This window comes from Syngnathus leptorhynchus, chromosome 15, assembly GCF_054491065.1.
Source record: "Syngnathus leptorhynchus isolate UIUO chromosome 15, UIUO_Slep, whole genome shotgun sequence".
Classification (NCBI taxonomy): domain Eukaryota; kingdom Metazoa; phylum Chordata; class Actinopteri; order Syngnathiformes; family Syngnathidae; genus Syngnathus; species Syngnathus leptorhynchus.
Genome location: NC_141209.1, coordinates 2,319,294 through 2,334,775, shown reverse-complemented (window position 1 = coordinate 2,334,775; position 15,482 = coordinate 2,319,294). Strand labels below are relative to the sequence as shown.

At 48.1% G+C, this 15,482-nt stretch overlaps 2 protein-coding genes across 7 annotated transcripts in view; one reads left to right on the top strand and one right to left on the bottom strand.

Annotated features, from left to right (window-relative positions):
* LOC147045017 (nardilysin-like) overlaps nucleotides 1-15,482 on the bottom strand; it is a 52,820-nt gene that overhangs the window by 15,549 nt on the left and 21,789 nt on the right. The window lies entirely within an intron of this gene.
* On the top strand, nucleotides 3,614-15,391 carry LOC147045018 (SLIT and NTRK-like protein 3). The gene is made up of 6 exons (XM_085931636.1): nucleotides 3,614-3,841; nucleotides 3,911-4,162; nucleotides 5,310-5,425; nucleotides 5,952-6,875; nucleotides 8,451-8,670; nucleotides 14,387-15,391. The coding sequence occupies exons 1-6, from the start codon at nucleotides 3,614-3,616 to the stop codon at nucleotides 15,389-15,391; spliced, it is 2,745 nt and encodes a 914-aa protein (XP_085787762.1).

Sequence of the window (15,482 nt, the reverse complement as noted above, 5' to 3'; positions counted from 1 at the left end):
ACTCAGCCTGTAAAAGTCTTCTCCCGGTCGTTCCCTGATTCTTTGGCGGAGGACTGAGTGAGTATTTTTCACCGGCTTTTTGTTTTTTTTTAAGCCCCCGTCAATGCTTTTAAGTGTGTGTATGCTGCGTGAACGTGTGAGACAACGTGTGTGTGTGTGTGTTGGGGAGGGGGGGGGGGGTAAAGGATTTCCATCGGTCGCCGTGTGTTAAATGGTTCTAATGACTTGGCTGTTTAATTGGTCATGCCTTCACATACTGTATGTCGGCTAATTGATTTTTCTTTTAATGCTGTGGATGATAAGAAAGATAAGACCACCATTCCTCCTCTTCTCTCCTCTCAATGCCATTGATCAGGGATGGTGCGGGTTGAGGGGGGGGGAGTTTTTTTTGGGGGGGGGGGGGGGGGGGGGGTGCTTGTTGATGACTGATAGTGCAGTTGCGCGTTTGGAGTATGCAGAAGCCGACCGCCAGGCTACTCTGACGGACATGAGAGGACGAGGGTGTGTGTGTGGTGGTGGTGGGGGGGGGGTCAGTAGACACCGGAGTTATGTGACAGGAATAATATGCCGGAGGGATAAGCGAAGTGGCCGTCATTTCCAGAGCTCGCCTGCGTCAGTCCTCGGGAGAGAGGGTCATTGAAAAGCGAGACAAAACAGTTCAATTGAAGCGGGACCACGCTCCTGCAATGACCGACGGGGACTCGGAATGAAGCTCCACAACATTACGATTGGTTCCAAAGTCTGCGGTGGGCGACTTAGCCCACGGCAGGGATTCCCAATGGAGGAGACATGAGAAAAATCTTTTTGGTTTTAAGCAAGAACAAATAATTGGGGAAAATGTCATTTTGCCAAAGTTTGCGTTTGGGAAAGAATATGTCCAACTTTGGGGGATATTTCATTTCGGGGTTTGTTTTGAGTTATTCAAAAAGTTGTGTTTTACCATTTTAGAGTGTACACTGTCATTTAAAAAAAGAACTTGGGTCAACAAAAAAAATGACCCAACATTTGGGATTGCACAGAAGAAAGTTGGGTCAAATTGACCCGAGTAGTGGATCGGCCTGTACTCACACTGAGATTAATTTCATTCGACAGTCCCGTACAAAATGGCAGCCCCCAGCGATGAATCAAAACAGGGCAGATTTTTCTCTTCAAGTCTTTTTCCACAAACACAATCTTAACCGCCTTCAAACTAGTCGGGGATCAAAGAACATCGACTCGTGTGTACGGCGCACTTCAAAAATGTCAGCCTAACCAGTTTTGGACATTCTTCTAAAGATGGAAAACATTTCATGGTCTTGGTTAGGACGAGGCAAAATCAGTCTTGCCTCATTTTTGTAATGTTGGCCAACTGAACAGAATACCTTGATTGCCTTGAAAGCAGAGAAGGGATGCGCCAACTCTGTCAGGAAGTGGGTGTGTGCTTTCAAAAGATAATGCTGTATTTGTGTGTGTGTGTGTGTGTGTGTGTGTGTGTGTGTGTGTGTGTGTGTGTGTGTGTGTGTGACTTCGGCAGCCCATCCAAAAGTCTTCCTCAATGTGTGTGTGTGTTTTCATGCTTTCACAGGATTTGTGTTGCGAGCTATTACATCCGTTTATTATGAAAGCGCTCGCTCATCCACACGTGGCTTTCTACCTGTGTCGGAAAGCTTGGCAGGCAATGGAAATGTCTTTTTTTTGTGTGTGTCTGTTTTGACCTCTTTGTTTTTTCCCCCCACACACACACACGCACGCACGCACGTAGTTGGCGGTGGTGCATGCATGCAAGCAGAGCGAGAGCGAGCGTTAGGATGTAATCAATATCAGATTTCAGCCGCTTCACTGCGAGAGCTCTCGTTCTCCCGAGTGGCTGGCCGACTTGGCTGACTTGTGACTCTTGATGCCAAGGGTGGGCAAAGTGTGGCCCTGGGGCCACATACTGCCCACCCGGTTCATCGATCGGCCCGAAAGATACGGCGGCGCCTCGAGATAAACGTGACTCGATATACCGACGAGGAGAACACCAAATCATTGGGAAGGGCTTACTAGCTCGATGCTAACGGGCTAACCGTTAGCATCATAAGTGGTCTAACCCTTTCAGCGACGTTTATCTGAACACGGTGGAGCAACACATGTAGATAGACAATATCAAAAATGAAATAGTGAGAATATTAATTCTACTTTTGAAAAAAAAATCAACTAAGGGGATAAAAACGAAGCAACCTGATCTTGAAAACAAATTCAAGAAAGAAAATAAAATGGAACTATCATGAAAAAAAGTATTCTAACCCTGCCTGCCACCAGCTTTCTCCGCCTCCCCCCAATCCAAGCCTTGTTTTTCTTGTCGTAATCATCTCTGTGATTGCTCTTCCTCTCCCGGGCGCTGATATTTCCACCGCTGCCTCCTAGTCGGACGGCCCCCGCCCGACGCAAGATTATTGCTGTATGATTACAGCCACCGCGCCATCAGGATCATTATTGTATTTCGCATGACAGTGCTCGACGCCGTCTGCGAGCGTCGAGATGCTTTATCCAATTTAGATCTCATTAAGACTCGGGAGCAAAGATGCCCCTGCAAAGACTCCAGCGCCTCCGCAGTATTTTTGTGACCATGACTGAGCACCTTTTTCCCGTTGGCGTCTCTTGTAGCGGCTGTCACCATTCCCAAACACTTTCCACTTTGTTTCGAATGGGAAAACAGACGTTTGGGTCTCCAATGGAAAGCGCCAACGTAGACGACGGGACCCCCTTCTCGCTTTCTGTTCCCTGATTGCCATTGGAGCTATTAAATGGAGCAGTTCATTAGACGGAAGTATTATGAATCCCCATTTGCATTTGCCCATATTCATATTGCATACATTAAAAACAACACACGCGTGACATTTCGGCTTCGGCGGTGCATTTGAGCACGCCGATGAATATATTCATGCCTCTACTCGAAAGAGATTTATTATTTTTTTTTTTTAAATATGATTCGCAGGTGAACGGCCGCACATGTTGCTTTCGTCAGTACAGCCACGTAAACAATAGAGTGACGTGATGCGAAACAACAACTGCCAAAACAAAACAGGAGGCAAGGCGGGATGGGATTAGACGGTAAACTTGTTGAGCCAGACTTGAACTAAACATAAACAATGCATGGGTTATCTGAACATCAACGGTGCAGCAATGCACGTAAACAGGTAATCGGAACATCCCCAGCGAGCAAAAACTTGACTTTACCCTGCCTGTGTGATTTGCTGTCATCTTAAAGGACCACTGTATTCAATTGGGAGTTGTTGTTTTTTTGGCCACGCGTGAGCACCTGGCTCCGTTTTGTTTCCAAAGTCTCGCAGATGTGCCGCCATACGTCCAATTTGCTTTCTCCGGCTTTGTTCTTGGTAAGGCTCTCGATCCCCGGCCCCTGCCTCCGTGCCCCGGGGCGTCTGTGATCTAACGTGCATTGTGCGCTTGGCTATGTTCGTGACGCATCATCAATCTGATTCATCCCGAGCTGCCTCGCTCTGCTGTTTGCCCTCTTTTAACTGTGTTTGTGTCCTTGTCGCGTTGGATGCGACGTATGGACGCCAGCGCGGGGCCGACGCTAGGCCGCCGCCCCGGGCTGCTGAGCTGAGCTGGGAGAAGCAGCGCGCCGACGATGCAGTGGGTCACCCTGGCCGTGGCCCTGGGCTGCGCGGCGGCAGCCGGCCTGACCCGGGCCTCGCACGGCGGCCCCACCCCTACGCCCACCTCCACGCACACCCCCCTGGTGGACAACTCCGAGGAAGAAGTGGACGAGCCCTGCTTCGAACCGTGCACGTGCGAGGTCAAAGAAGGCGTTTTCCACGTGCACTGCGATGGGCGGGGCTTCACTAACGGCAGCCAGGTAGCCTCCCTTCCATCTTACTTCTAAACCACATAATTGAGGAGATGACTCATCAAACACCTCATTCAGGTGTCGCAGTCCTGGATCCGCCCTTTCAAACTCAACCTCCAGAGGAACTCGCTGAGGCGTCTCTATAGCAACGGTTTTCAGCACCTAGGCAACGCCGTGTCGATAAACCTGGGCAACAACGCTCTGCAGGACATCCGGGTGGGCGCCTTCCACGGCCTGGCTAAGCTCCGACGCCTCTACCTTCACGAGAACAAGCTGGAGGTCTTCAGGAATGACACTTTTGCCGGCTTAGAGGCTCTGGAGTACCTCCAGGTAGGTTGCTGAAATAGACGCTGCCTAGCAGGTGGCCAAAGTGTGAGAATCTCCCCCCGGAGGTTTTCACATTACCGCCCACCAGTGGCAAGCCGTCTCATCCCACCTTCGTGAGAATAGAAACTATCAGTGCTATCCCAAAATGGAATTTCATAACATGAAACCGTGACACATACCTGGAGCCGCTCACTGTTTATCAAATAATATAAAACCATATCGTCTTCACCGGCGATACAGATTATTAAAGAACCCAACTGAATTTATTGAGCTGGAACCGTACCGGCAGGTCTGGATGTTGTCAGGATAAAGACTAATAAACAAGCTCTGGGACTGAGCTTTGGTTGCTTTGTCTGGTTGGTAACAAGCTTGTGTCCAAAATAAATCTAAAACCAGCAGCCACTCTCTCTTTGTTCGTGTTCCATCTTATAGAGCTAGACAATGAATCCCTAACGTTACGTCTTGAATATGTATGGCAGAGTGTCATCTCTGAGGCATCAATCTCATCTTTGTTCCTCCCAAGCCTGCAGACATCAGAGTTACCCGTCTGTGCATATGCAGGTCACTAATTTAACAGCTACAGATGTTTACCTATCGTGAGATGAAAAAAAAATCCTTTCCATGTGCCTACGGGCTTCTTTGACGCTTGAGTAAACCATAAAAAGCTTCAGATCACCCATCGGAATCTTCAACGCGATTGATCTGCATCTAACCCGGGAGCTTGAAGCGGTGCAAGTGGTCAACTTTCATGGTTGAAATGTCAAATCGCTTTTGCTAACTGAGCAGAGGACGGAAAAACGCGAACGTAATCATTGCCCTGTGAGGGGGGAATTTGAAATCTGATTGCTTAAACAAACTGCCCCAATGCTAATACTGAAATTCCAGCGGCCAGCGCTCTTGAATCTGAAGTCTCTGAGCAGATTAGATCGGCATGGCAACACAGTGAGGCTGAAATCAAAGAGGACAGAAATAATCCGACAACCACAAACGCGTACCGGAAGCGGCCAAGCCGAGAAATATCGGTTCAATTTCGTGGAACAAATATTCCAAGGAGGTTGTAAATGTTGCTCAGCGCTTCTGACAGTGTTCAAAGAAGCAGAGAAGTCTTGCCGGCTCTCACCACCGCTCACCCCCGCTGTCCACTCCGCAGGCCGACTACAACGTGATTAAACGCATCGACAGCGGTGCTCTGAGGTTCCTCTACAAGCTGCGGGTTCTTATCCTCAACGACAACCTGATCCCCATCTTGCCTGCGCATCTCTTCAGGTGACTGATCTGATTTCACGTACGACGAGGCGCGTACCGACATCTGGCCCAGTTTTTATTTCTCTTCCTATCAAAGTCAGCAAAAGCTCAACTGTCGGTCGTCAAAAGATTATCCTGAACGAATTATCATACGGTGTAGGAGGTGTTAAGTAGAGATTTACTTTTTAAAGATGATCCTGAGCGATTATCCTGTGGTGTGGGCGTTAAGAGTGTCTCTTGAACGGTGCGAGATTTTAAAAGGTCCAATGGATCGTCACTGGAACAGTACCCTCAAGGGTATACTTATTGTACCCCTTAAACAAAAATGTACCCCTATGGTTCCCCTTTGTTCTGACACACCACAGGATAATCACTACAGATCATCTTTTACAGGCATCTGACAATTGGGCTCGAGTCGACTTTGCTCGTTGGCAGCGTGTCCCCCGTTTTATTGCCGACTAAAAGATGCATTCATCATCAGACTTGTCCGCAATCGCAGTTTCCGTTCATTAACTTCCCCCATCATCCCCTCCTTCTTCTGCCCCAGATCTGTGTCGCTGACTCATCTGGACCTGCGGGGAAACCGTCTGAAGAGTCTGGCATACGCCGGGACCTTGGAATACGTGGGTCGCTCCCTGATGGAGATCCAGCTGGAGGAGAACCCCTGGAACTGCGGCTGCGAGGCGGTGCAACTGCAGCAGTGGCTGGGTCAGATCCCCTACACGGCCGTGGTGGGGGATGTTACCTGCGAGTATCCCTTCCATCTTCACGGCAAGGACTTGAGGGAGATCCCTCGCAAGGAGCTTTGCGCTGAGCTCCCGGATAAGGACTTGCAAGCGGAAGGCAGGCGAGCCACCGGGGCCACGCAGCCTCAACACTTGCCCCCTAACTCCAAGCCCAACAGCCACCCGGGGCGGGTTAGACCCACCAAACCGTCCTCCATGGTGCACGGCTCCCGTCAGAACACTCACACCGGCTCCACGTCTTCGTCCTCTTCTTCCGCTGAGCGCAGGGACCGGGAGAAGCCCCCGCGGCCTACCAAGAGGCCTCGGCCTTCCAGGACATCGCCCACGTCACGCAGCCCCAACCAGAATCCCCCCATAGCGGGCTACCAGACCCGGCCGCCCATTCCCATCATCTGCCCGATGGGCTGCACGTGCAACCTTCACATCAACGACCTCGGCCTGACCGTCAACTGCAAGGAGAACGGCTTCGTCAACGTGTCGCAGCTGATGCCGCGACCGCTCAACGGACGCAAGCTTTTCCTGAGCGGGAACCTGATCCAGAGGATCTACCGCACCGACTTCTGGAACTTTTCCAGTTTGGACCTACTGCATTTGGGGAGCAACCGCATTTCCTACCTACAAGAAGGCGCCTTCTCCAGCCTGACCAGCCTGAGGAGCCTGTACCTGAACGGAAACAACCTAGAGCGGCTCAGCCCCGAAATGTTCCTGGGGCTGCAAAATCTCAGGTAGGACGTCGTGACTGCGTATTTCAAAGTTTGTTTATAAATACGAGGAAATTAATTTCACCGTGCCGAGAGGTTGTGCGGCGATTAGCATTTGACTGAAGCTTGATTGAAAGGGAAGGAGGCCATTCTTTCTTGCAGGCTATCAATAGTCAGTCACACAGCCTGGTGGCAGGCTTCAGGCTATGAGGAGGTGTGAGGTAGCTGTGAGTGACAACTCAGAAATGAACCAATGTTTACTTTGTATATGCATGCATACGCCTCGATAAGGTGTCAGGATGTGCTCCTGAGGAAAACGGGATTTTTGTTGTTGGTTTTTTGCTCAATTGTCATTCAAATAGGATCTGGTGATGTAGCGGCGCCAGCTATTTTTTTTTTTTTTTAAGTCTCAACTAATCCGATCAAGTATGCGATGATGTCAAACTGGCCCGGACACGTGTAAAAGGTCGTTTGTCTTTTTGTGCCATCCGATTGGCCCTCTAGGGTGTATCCTGTCACTGCAAAGTCAGCCGCGAGAAGCTCCAGCTTAGCGACCTTCGCGACGAGGGCATCTAGAAAATGGATTGACGAACGTTCCGATGACGCTTCTGGCAAACATCTACAGTCACTAATTAGATTTATTCTGTTATCCGTCTTTAATATTTAAAGAAGAGGAAAGACTGGACCTGCAAAAAAAACCCAAAAAAAACACTAGTACTAGGCTCAGGGGTGAGCAAGTGCTAATTAATTTTAAAGCAGGCCTCATTTCAGCAGCAGAATTCTATTAACCGGCTGGCGAGCAAAGGAAAAGGATTTAGCCGGGACTTGTGTTAAGTTCACTCTTAGTACTATTATCGATTTGGAAAGGTCTTCAAGATTGATAGTGTCCCATGTGGGGGTGCGCAACCTATCAGCAGCGGGCCACATGCGGTCCGCCGCATCGTTTAATCTGACCGGCCAGGCGTTTACATTATCAGGAGTGGTCGAAATATTTGTTGCGTTCGTTTCGTCGTAAACTTATTAAAAGTATCTGACTTAAATAAGCAAAAGTCTAAACGACGAAAAACTCTGACGAGAAAACTATTTCAACTTCATGTTCGAATGACCTCACCCATCTGTCCTTTTTAAAAATTAAATGTGGCCCGTTTGCCCCCCCTTGAACTTGCAGCCAGCTGTCACATCCCTACGTCACACACACTTATGCAAACACACAAACACAAACACATGGAAAGTGTGTATTAAAACCAATTCCTGTATGGCTAATTTCCATAAATATCCATTTATGTAATTATAATGCTGAGAGGCGAAGAAGAGCAATTTACCCACCGCTGCTCTTACTAAACGACCCACTTGCAAACTTCATCAATTTGTCCTTTTTTTTAAAAAAAACAAAAAACAAATCACGTAATGAGTTTAATCAGGAATCATTTTGACGCACACATTTCACACACAAAACACAAACACACCCACACAAAATTACAAACACTACACAGGAAAGACAAATTCCTCCTACACAACGCAAACAACATCAACACGCTGATTCCAATGAATCGATTTTACGAAACGCTCCTTTAAGCCTCCTCTGCACTTCTGCTTCAGGTACCTTTACTTTGAGTACAACGAGATCCGAGAGATAGACCGAGGAACCTTGGATTCCATGCCCTCCCTGCAGCTTTTGTTCCTCAATGCCAACCTTCTAAGGAGCCTCCCTCTGGGCGTGTTTTCCGGAGTGAACCTGGCTCGTCTCAACCTGAGGAACAACCACTTGCTGCAACTCCCCATGGAAGGTGTACTGGAGCATCTCACCGGCTTGGTGAAGGTTGGTTCAAATGTTTTTGATGGTTAAATAAATATATATATATATAAATCTGAAATCTGGCAAGAGGCCTTCATCAAACCATTATCTTGAGTGACAGCGAGGAAAGAAGTGCGTCGGCTCACCGCCGCTTGTTTACGACACGCGTGCACTCACACAAAGGCGCTTAACTATATTTACTTTACACGTCAGGCGAGCAGATTAAAAGAAACTAACACGCCCGTTGCCAAGACGTGTCGTATTTTCACAGCTTGACGAAATGTACAAAAACAAGACCCGCTCTCCGACTCTTTCGCTAGCGTGTTTTTGCCTATTTTGATATTCACGCCCCCTTCCAGGCTCTAATGTACTGGCACCGATTACGTTGATGATGATTTGAAAACAAAAGAATGAGGAATAACAAGCTACTCGGTTCTTTCATTCTATAAGGTGAAAGTTTTTCCTCGCCATGGACATTAAAAATGGATGAATGTGTACAAACGTGACCCCGGAGGCCAGAGCATGAGTTTCACATCTTCGACCCTAAGGCAGTGATGTGGAAGGCGTCGGAATTAGAGGGCAGCCATTAAGTCTGCGCCACGGCTCCATTCTGCTGCGGGTTGCATTAAAGCCGCCGAGGGAGCCGAGCTGTCAGGGGAGGAACAGAGGGGATGCGCTAGCGGAGCACGGCAGGCACGCCAAGAGACCGAGATGCACAAGTACCAAAAGAACCCAGGAGACCGGGATTACCGCACTGGAGGATCAGGAGGACCAGGGAATGCTCGGTAGAACACTCGCAGCGTGGCTTTGTTGTGCTCTCCGGAGGTTTGAAACATGAGAGCGTTGGGGGGGGAAAAAGGCTGGCCGATGCTACCGGGCTCACGGCTTTGGCTCCAAATTAAAAAGCAGGTCGAGCGCAGTGTTGGTGCAGGTCCATAGTGTTGTGTGCCTCCATGTTTGTTCCGCCCTGTCTGCCTTGGATTTTTGAGACAATGATTAGCGTTCCAACGGCGCTACGCCACATTGTTCTTGAACCCAATCTGATGCGCGGTCATGTCACAATGTAGCGGTTTTTTGTTTGTCCCATCAAGGGTCTCTGGAGGAAAAGTTTCAATTTTTTTTTTTTTTGGGTGGCTGAGCATGTCGCACTATACCACCAGTGCACGATCATGTCCCAAGGAGCTTATTTATGTCACCGCATGGAGCTTGGTTGTTTCCGTGTCGCCGCGTTCCTCCGTAATAATCCTTTCTGTTTTGATTTTCAGCGCCGCTTTGACTTGACATCAATCTACTGTTAACATTGTTGAATTTAAAAACAAGCGAGATGTTGAGAGGCACAGTGTTTCTTCCCTTCATGTGCGCCGTGTGTTGTTGTGGCACGCGGGACGGCGGCGGCGGCGCCTCAGGTATTATCACTGGGGAAGATTGCGAGCGGGATGAATTTGCATAAGTGCTCTTAATAAATCAGAAGAAAGACAAAACCTCTCGTCAGACTGAAGAGCTTTTGCGTGTCTGACCTTGCAATCACGTGACAAAACACAATGAAGCGATAAGGACGGCTGCTCGAGTGCGAGATATTTCGCCCTCGAGTACATCGCGCTAAGCGAGCTTTTCTTTCGCTGCGGTGGGTGTGGATTAGCCTTGATGGAGGGAGGCTTTGCTTCTTCTGAGAATGGCAAGTCGTCGTGGGCGGGGCTTCGCGAGCTGTTGCCTTAAAAGTTTGCTCAGGGAGAGGGCGACAAAAGTCCTAGTGTTTTTTTGATGAGCGTGAATCATTCACACCATCAGGGAACCGCTGTCAGTGTTCATAAAGCCTTCCGAGGGCCCCGCTAACTTTGTAATTCCACCGCAGAACAAATGGCTTCTTAGTATCAGCATCTGTGGGTTGCGTTTGAGGGGGGGGGGGTTGTTTGTAAGCTCTTTTAAGGGGTAATGACGGAAATTACATTGCGGTTTGGCCAGTATGGAATGAGGCGACGTATGGCTCTCTACAACGTACAACAAATTTTTATGCTGTCCCATCTGCCTTGCTAACAGTCAACTGTCAATTAAATACGATCTGAAAATCGGATGCTATTTCATCGGCAAAAATCAGAAGAAATTAAATCAACAAAATTAAATTGTATCGTCCAGCCGATTAATTGATCAGGCTCCACTTCTATATGGTAGCTCTTGTGATAAATACAAAGCAACGCGGCCATCGAACTGCCTCACCGTCGGTGGTTCATTTTCTGTGCTCTGTGCTCGGTATGCATTCAAAATCAGCCCCATTGTCACAATCATAAGCGTGCCGAGCTTAAGAGTCTTTGCGAGCGTCAAGAACAGGATTAGACCCTAACACCCACTCATGGACGCCATGCAAAAACACCTCCCTGTGAGCACTCTCAAAAAGACATTAAAAAATACTCAAAAGTCACCATAACGAGGTTTTTTTTCCCCCCCCAAGACAGAAAAAAAGTGATTGAGCGTTTGAGTCCGGGCCAAAAATGATTACGGTTGGGCGAATGACTACGGGGTAGGCTCTCTCTGGTAATAACCACGTCCAAAACAAACATACCCTCTACACGAGTGATATTCCTACACCAAACTATACACCGAGGCCTCCATGCGAAGTCACCAGATTTAACACGTACGTACGGTATAATCGCTTCATGAATATTCACCAAGAAGCAGAGGCGGTAACGCGTGTCATTTTCTCACGCTGATATGTGGGTCACAATCCACCAGAGAATTTGCGGGGAGGCAAACAAACACGGGAAAGAAAAGCTCAGAAAAACCAGAGCGGAGCCGTCTGTCACCTATGTAACCTGATTTTTTCCCACTTGTTTTAATACGTTTCGGGTCAGATGAACCCGGCTCATAACACGAACGGCCATTATACGATCGTGCTACGTCATTTCAATCAGGCAAACTCTGACTGGGTCATGCCAAAACTCTCATATTACTTTTCAGATTTTTGGCATGCTTCTGACGTATTTTTATATCAAAGCTAACCAGCTGCCAACGTTTTGTGAAGACAGTGACCACGATAGTGATCTTTTGTGACTGTCATGTTTGACAAGATAGAGCACTCTCTTTGTTAGCTTCTTTGCGCTAGCCGTCAACTGTCTAGCCGTCAACATTTTCTGTCTGCTCAAAATGACTTATTTGGATTCCCTTTGACCATTTCTGATGTTTGATAAGGCTGAGTAAAGGTGTAAACTGCTACATTAGCACCTCGTGCTCAGTCGCCGGGTTTACATTTAGCATTTAGAAGATGTGGACCGTTACATAAGAGTCGCACGCTAGCCGCAGGCTGGCTAGCTAGTTTTTGGAACCAAAATGTGCCGTGATAATCAATTCCAATGTCACAGGGGTTAAAAATTGTTGGAATTCCACTTAAACAGCAAAAACACTTTCAATTTTCCGACTCCATCAGCCCCCGAGAGAGCACGCGGGTGGCCCGCAATGATCAAAACCAAGCCGGGCGCCACCGTGGCGTTACTTAATCATCTTAATATTGATTCGGGCGCGATCATTGTCTCGAAGTCTATTAACAGATTAGCTGTCTGTCAATAAAAAAAAAAGCTCTTTATTTTCCTGCCGCTGCTGCACGTTCTTTTATCTGGTTGACAAAAATACGCCTGTGGATATAATTATAACCACAGTGGCAAAGATTTCATGGCAAGCTGTGTGGAGTATATGAATGTTTTTCATGTGATGGGGATGACTGGCACTGCATTATTTAGCAGGGGAGACAAAAGCAGCAGCTTAGACATTTGCTGTCATAAGATGACACACATAGATGTCATCATAAACTTTTTTTTTTTTTTTGGGGTGAATACTCCGAATATTGTAATCGTCCAAAGTGTGACACCGCTTCAGACAAACTGGCCAACTCCCTGTTCAGTTTGGAACTTGCTTAAAAGTTTTTCGTACGTGCAGTATGAATATAAAATGTTCGCCCAATTTCACGTCGATCGGTAAAACCGGTGACAGCGGCTAGATTATTCCAACTTCACAGATGGAATGCAAAATGGCAGATTCAAAATAAAGTGGCTGACGTTCTGTTCAATTTAGGAAATGGGTCTGAGGTTTTTTTGTGCCTCGTGGTTTGATTGACGTGTGACCAATTATGTGACAACTGGTGAAATTGGTACCAGGGAATATTATTTTTTCTTCTTCAGACTTTCTAGAAGATACGACTGAGTGTAAAATGGCCGCTTCAAACAAAAAAATTTTAGCGCTGAAAATTCAAAGTCAAATTGACATAATTTTCTGTCATGGTGAAAACGGGTGAACATAAATATATACTTTGCAAACAACCCGTAATGTCACATTCACATCTATGGACCATTTAGACTACAATTTAAAACCTGCAGTGTTTCATGACAGCCTCCGAAAAAGTGGCATTTATTTTAAAAAAAACACAAAAAAAACGCTTTGTTGTGTTGCCAAAGCAGTCATTAATTCATACTAAAAATATTCGTCATATTAATAATTTCAGTTTAGATGTCCTCATGAGCCACAAGCACAAAAAAAAAAAACCATCTAAATTGACCACGTTTTGTTTTCCACGTGGCGCTTTGTTGTTGGTATTAATTTCCTAAAATGCCTGGCGATAATTACACGCCAGTATCCCCGCCGGCTCGTAACTTGCCTGCAACCGGCGCCTGTCAACGTTCTAACTGAAGCAGTGTAATTTACACTCGCCGCCTTGTCAAAGCTCCCGTTTGATTGACAGCTCGACAGTAAGTAGCCCACACAGTGCCCGGGCGTAAGGATTGTAAACAACGTATGGACAGATGTTCGAAAAAGGAAACGGAAAAGAACACCCCGGGGAGGATGGTGGCATTTACTTGTTATATTTCAATAAAGCCACAATAATAAAAATATCTTGAAATCCTGATTAATAAACATAATTATTCATTGATTTTAAAACTTAGTATTGGTTCAACTACAAAAACTCAAGTCCTCAAAACTGCTGAAACTGCAAAAAAAAAGTTTTAAATAGTCAGAATAAAACAAGAATTAAGTCAAACAAGTTGATGCTGGAAGTTTGAGGAAACTTGCAGAAAAAAAAAAAAAAAAAAAGAGGGTTTGACATTTTGCTGAATGTCATAAATCTCCAGTTTTAAGTGGCCTTAATTAAGACGGAAGCAAAAGTGCCAGCGCCTGCCCTCCAGTTAGCCATCGCGCCAATGACGACGTGACGCTTAACTTCAGAAATGGCACCGTGATAAAATTGAGAAATTCTCCCATTTTAACTTTTGTGTCACCTGATAATGCGGTCACTGGATAAATTTCGATTTTCCCCCCCAAAAATATTTTACGAACGCACGACGGATACTTTACAACAGCAAAATACATTTATGTACCTACACTTCACGTCTAAATTTAAACTCACGGAAGGGTTCATTGTGAAAACGAAAGATTCTTCTTGTTAGTACCCTTGTGAAGGCGCCACTTTAAAGGCAACACTTGAGAGACGTACAGGTTGTCTGCTCGCTTCCTAACATCTTTTATTGATGGCAAATCACGCTTTTTATAGCAATGCCATAAATGCCGGGCGCTCCGCAGTTTCCATGACCCCGGAGTGAAATTATTTACATTTCCAAGTGCTCGTCAAACAATACAAAACAAATAAAATGTGTTGTTTTGACAATGGCGTTTGCCATCTTTTAAAATAATGCGGGAAATATTTATTCCAGGCATAGCAGCTTGACAGTTATTTTGCCCAATTTGCGTCGTCATTCTCTAGGTGGACCTGCAGCAGAATCCGTGGGAGTGCAACTGCGAAGCGGCACCCCTAAAGCGCTGGCTGGATGGCCTCAGCGCGGTGGTGGTGGTGGGCGAGGTGGTGTGCCACTCCCCGGAAAAAAACAAAGGTGTGGACCTGCGCTCCCTCTCCATGGAGCTTCTGTGCCCGGAGCTGGAGGCCCAGGAGGACCGGGAGCAGCCAAAGGTCACCTCCACTGCACCCGAAGGCGGCGCGGCGCTGGGCCATCCTGACCCGGAGCCAGGTCCCCTGATCCCGCCCGGGAGGGACTCCATCCCACTCTCAGTTCTGGTTCTCAGCCTTCTGGTTCTGTTCGTCTCTGCGTTCTTTGCGGGGGCGGCGCTCATCGCGTATACCCTGCGGCGGCGGGACAAGCTGCCGTTCCGTCGCCAGGGCGAGGTGGACCTGGCCGGCATCCAGATGGAATGCGGGATCTTCGCCGAGGGGACGCACCACCACCATCATCATCACCACCACGGGCTGGCCGAGACGCCGCCTCAACACAACCACGTCTACGACACCATCTCGGTCGCCAAAAGCCCCGGCGCCGAGGAAGCGAAAGTGCCCGGCGAGTACCGCTTCACGGCTGAGAAAGACCGCGAATGGACCCTTCAGGTGACCTCGTCTCCCATCAGCACTGTTGCTGGGGCAGTGGCGCCGCTCGCACCGGGCCTCCACGAGAACGGTATCCTGTGCCCCACCGTCATCGACAGCCAGGGCCCAACGCCTAAGGTAGAACTGGTGGACTGCCTCTTCAGACTCCCTGCCCCGGAGTTCCGGGATCTGCCGGACAGGTACGCCAGGCCCCCGCCCTGCTACCCTCACCCGCAGGACGCCCAGCCGCAGGACGCCGCCTCTTCTGCCGGGCCCCAGACGCGGGTGGTCACTACAACCTCCACCGGAGGCGAGCAAGGAGGCGAGCAGGGCACTCGGCTGATGACCACGCCGGACTACATGGAGGTATTGGACCGCTCGTACCAGTTTTAGCCCCTCTCAGGCGGTCCTGTACAGAGTCTGGCGAGGAGCCCTTAGGGGGGGGGGACTGGACTATAAACTATTCCTGGATGAAAAGCTGGGT

Excerpts from the sequence above, each read along its gene's own strand:
- LOC147045018 (XM_085931636.1), top strand. The coding sequence starts at position 3,614 with ATGCAGTGGGTCACCCTGGCCGTGGCCCTGGGCTGCGCGGCGGCAGCC. Across the intron at positions 3,842-3,910 it reads GCTTCACTAACGGCAGCCAG|GTGTCGCAGTCCTGGATCCG; the intron begins GTAGCCTCCCTT and ends CACCTCATTCAG. Across the intron at positions 4,163-5,309 it reads AGGCTCTGGAGTACCTCCAG|GCCGACTACAACGTGATTAA; the intron begins GTAGGTTGCTGA and ends TCCACTCCGCAG.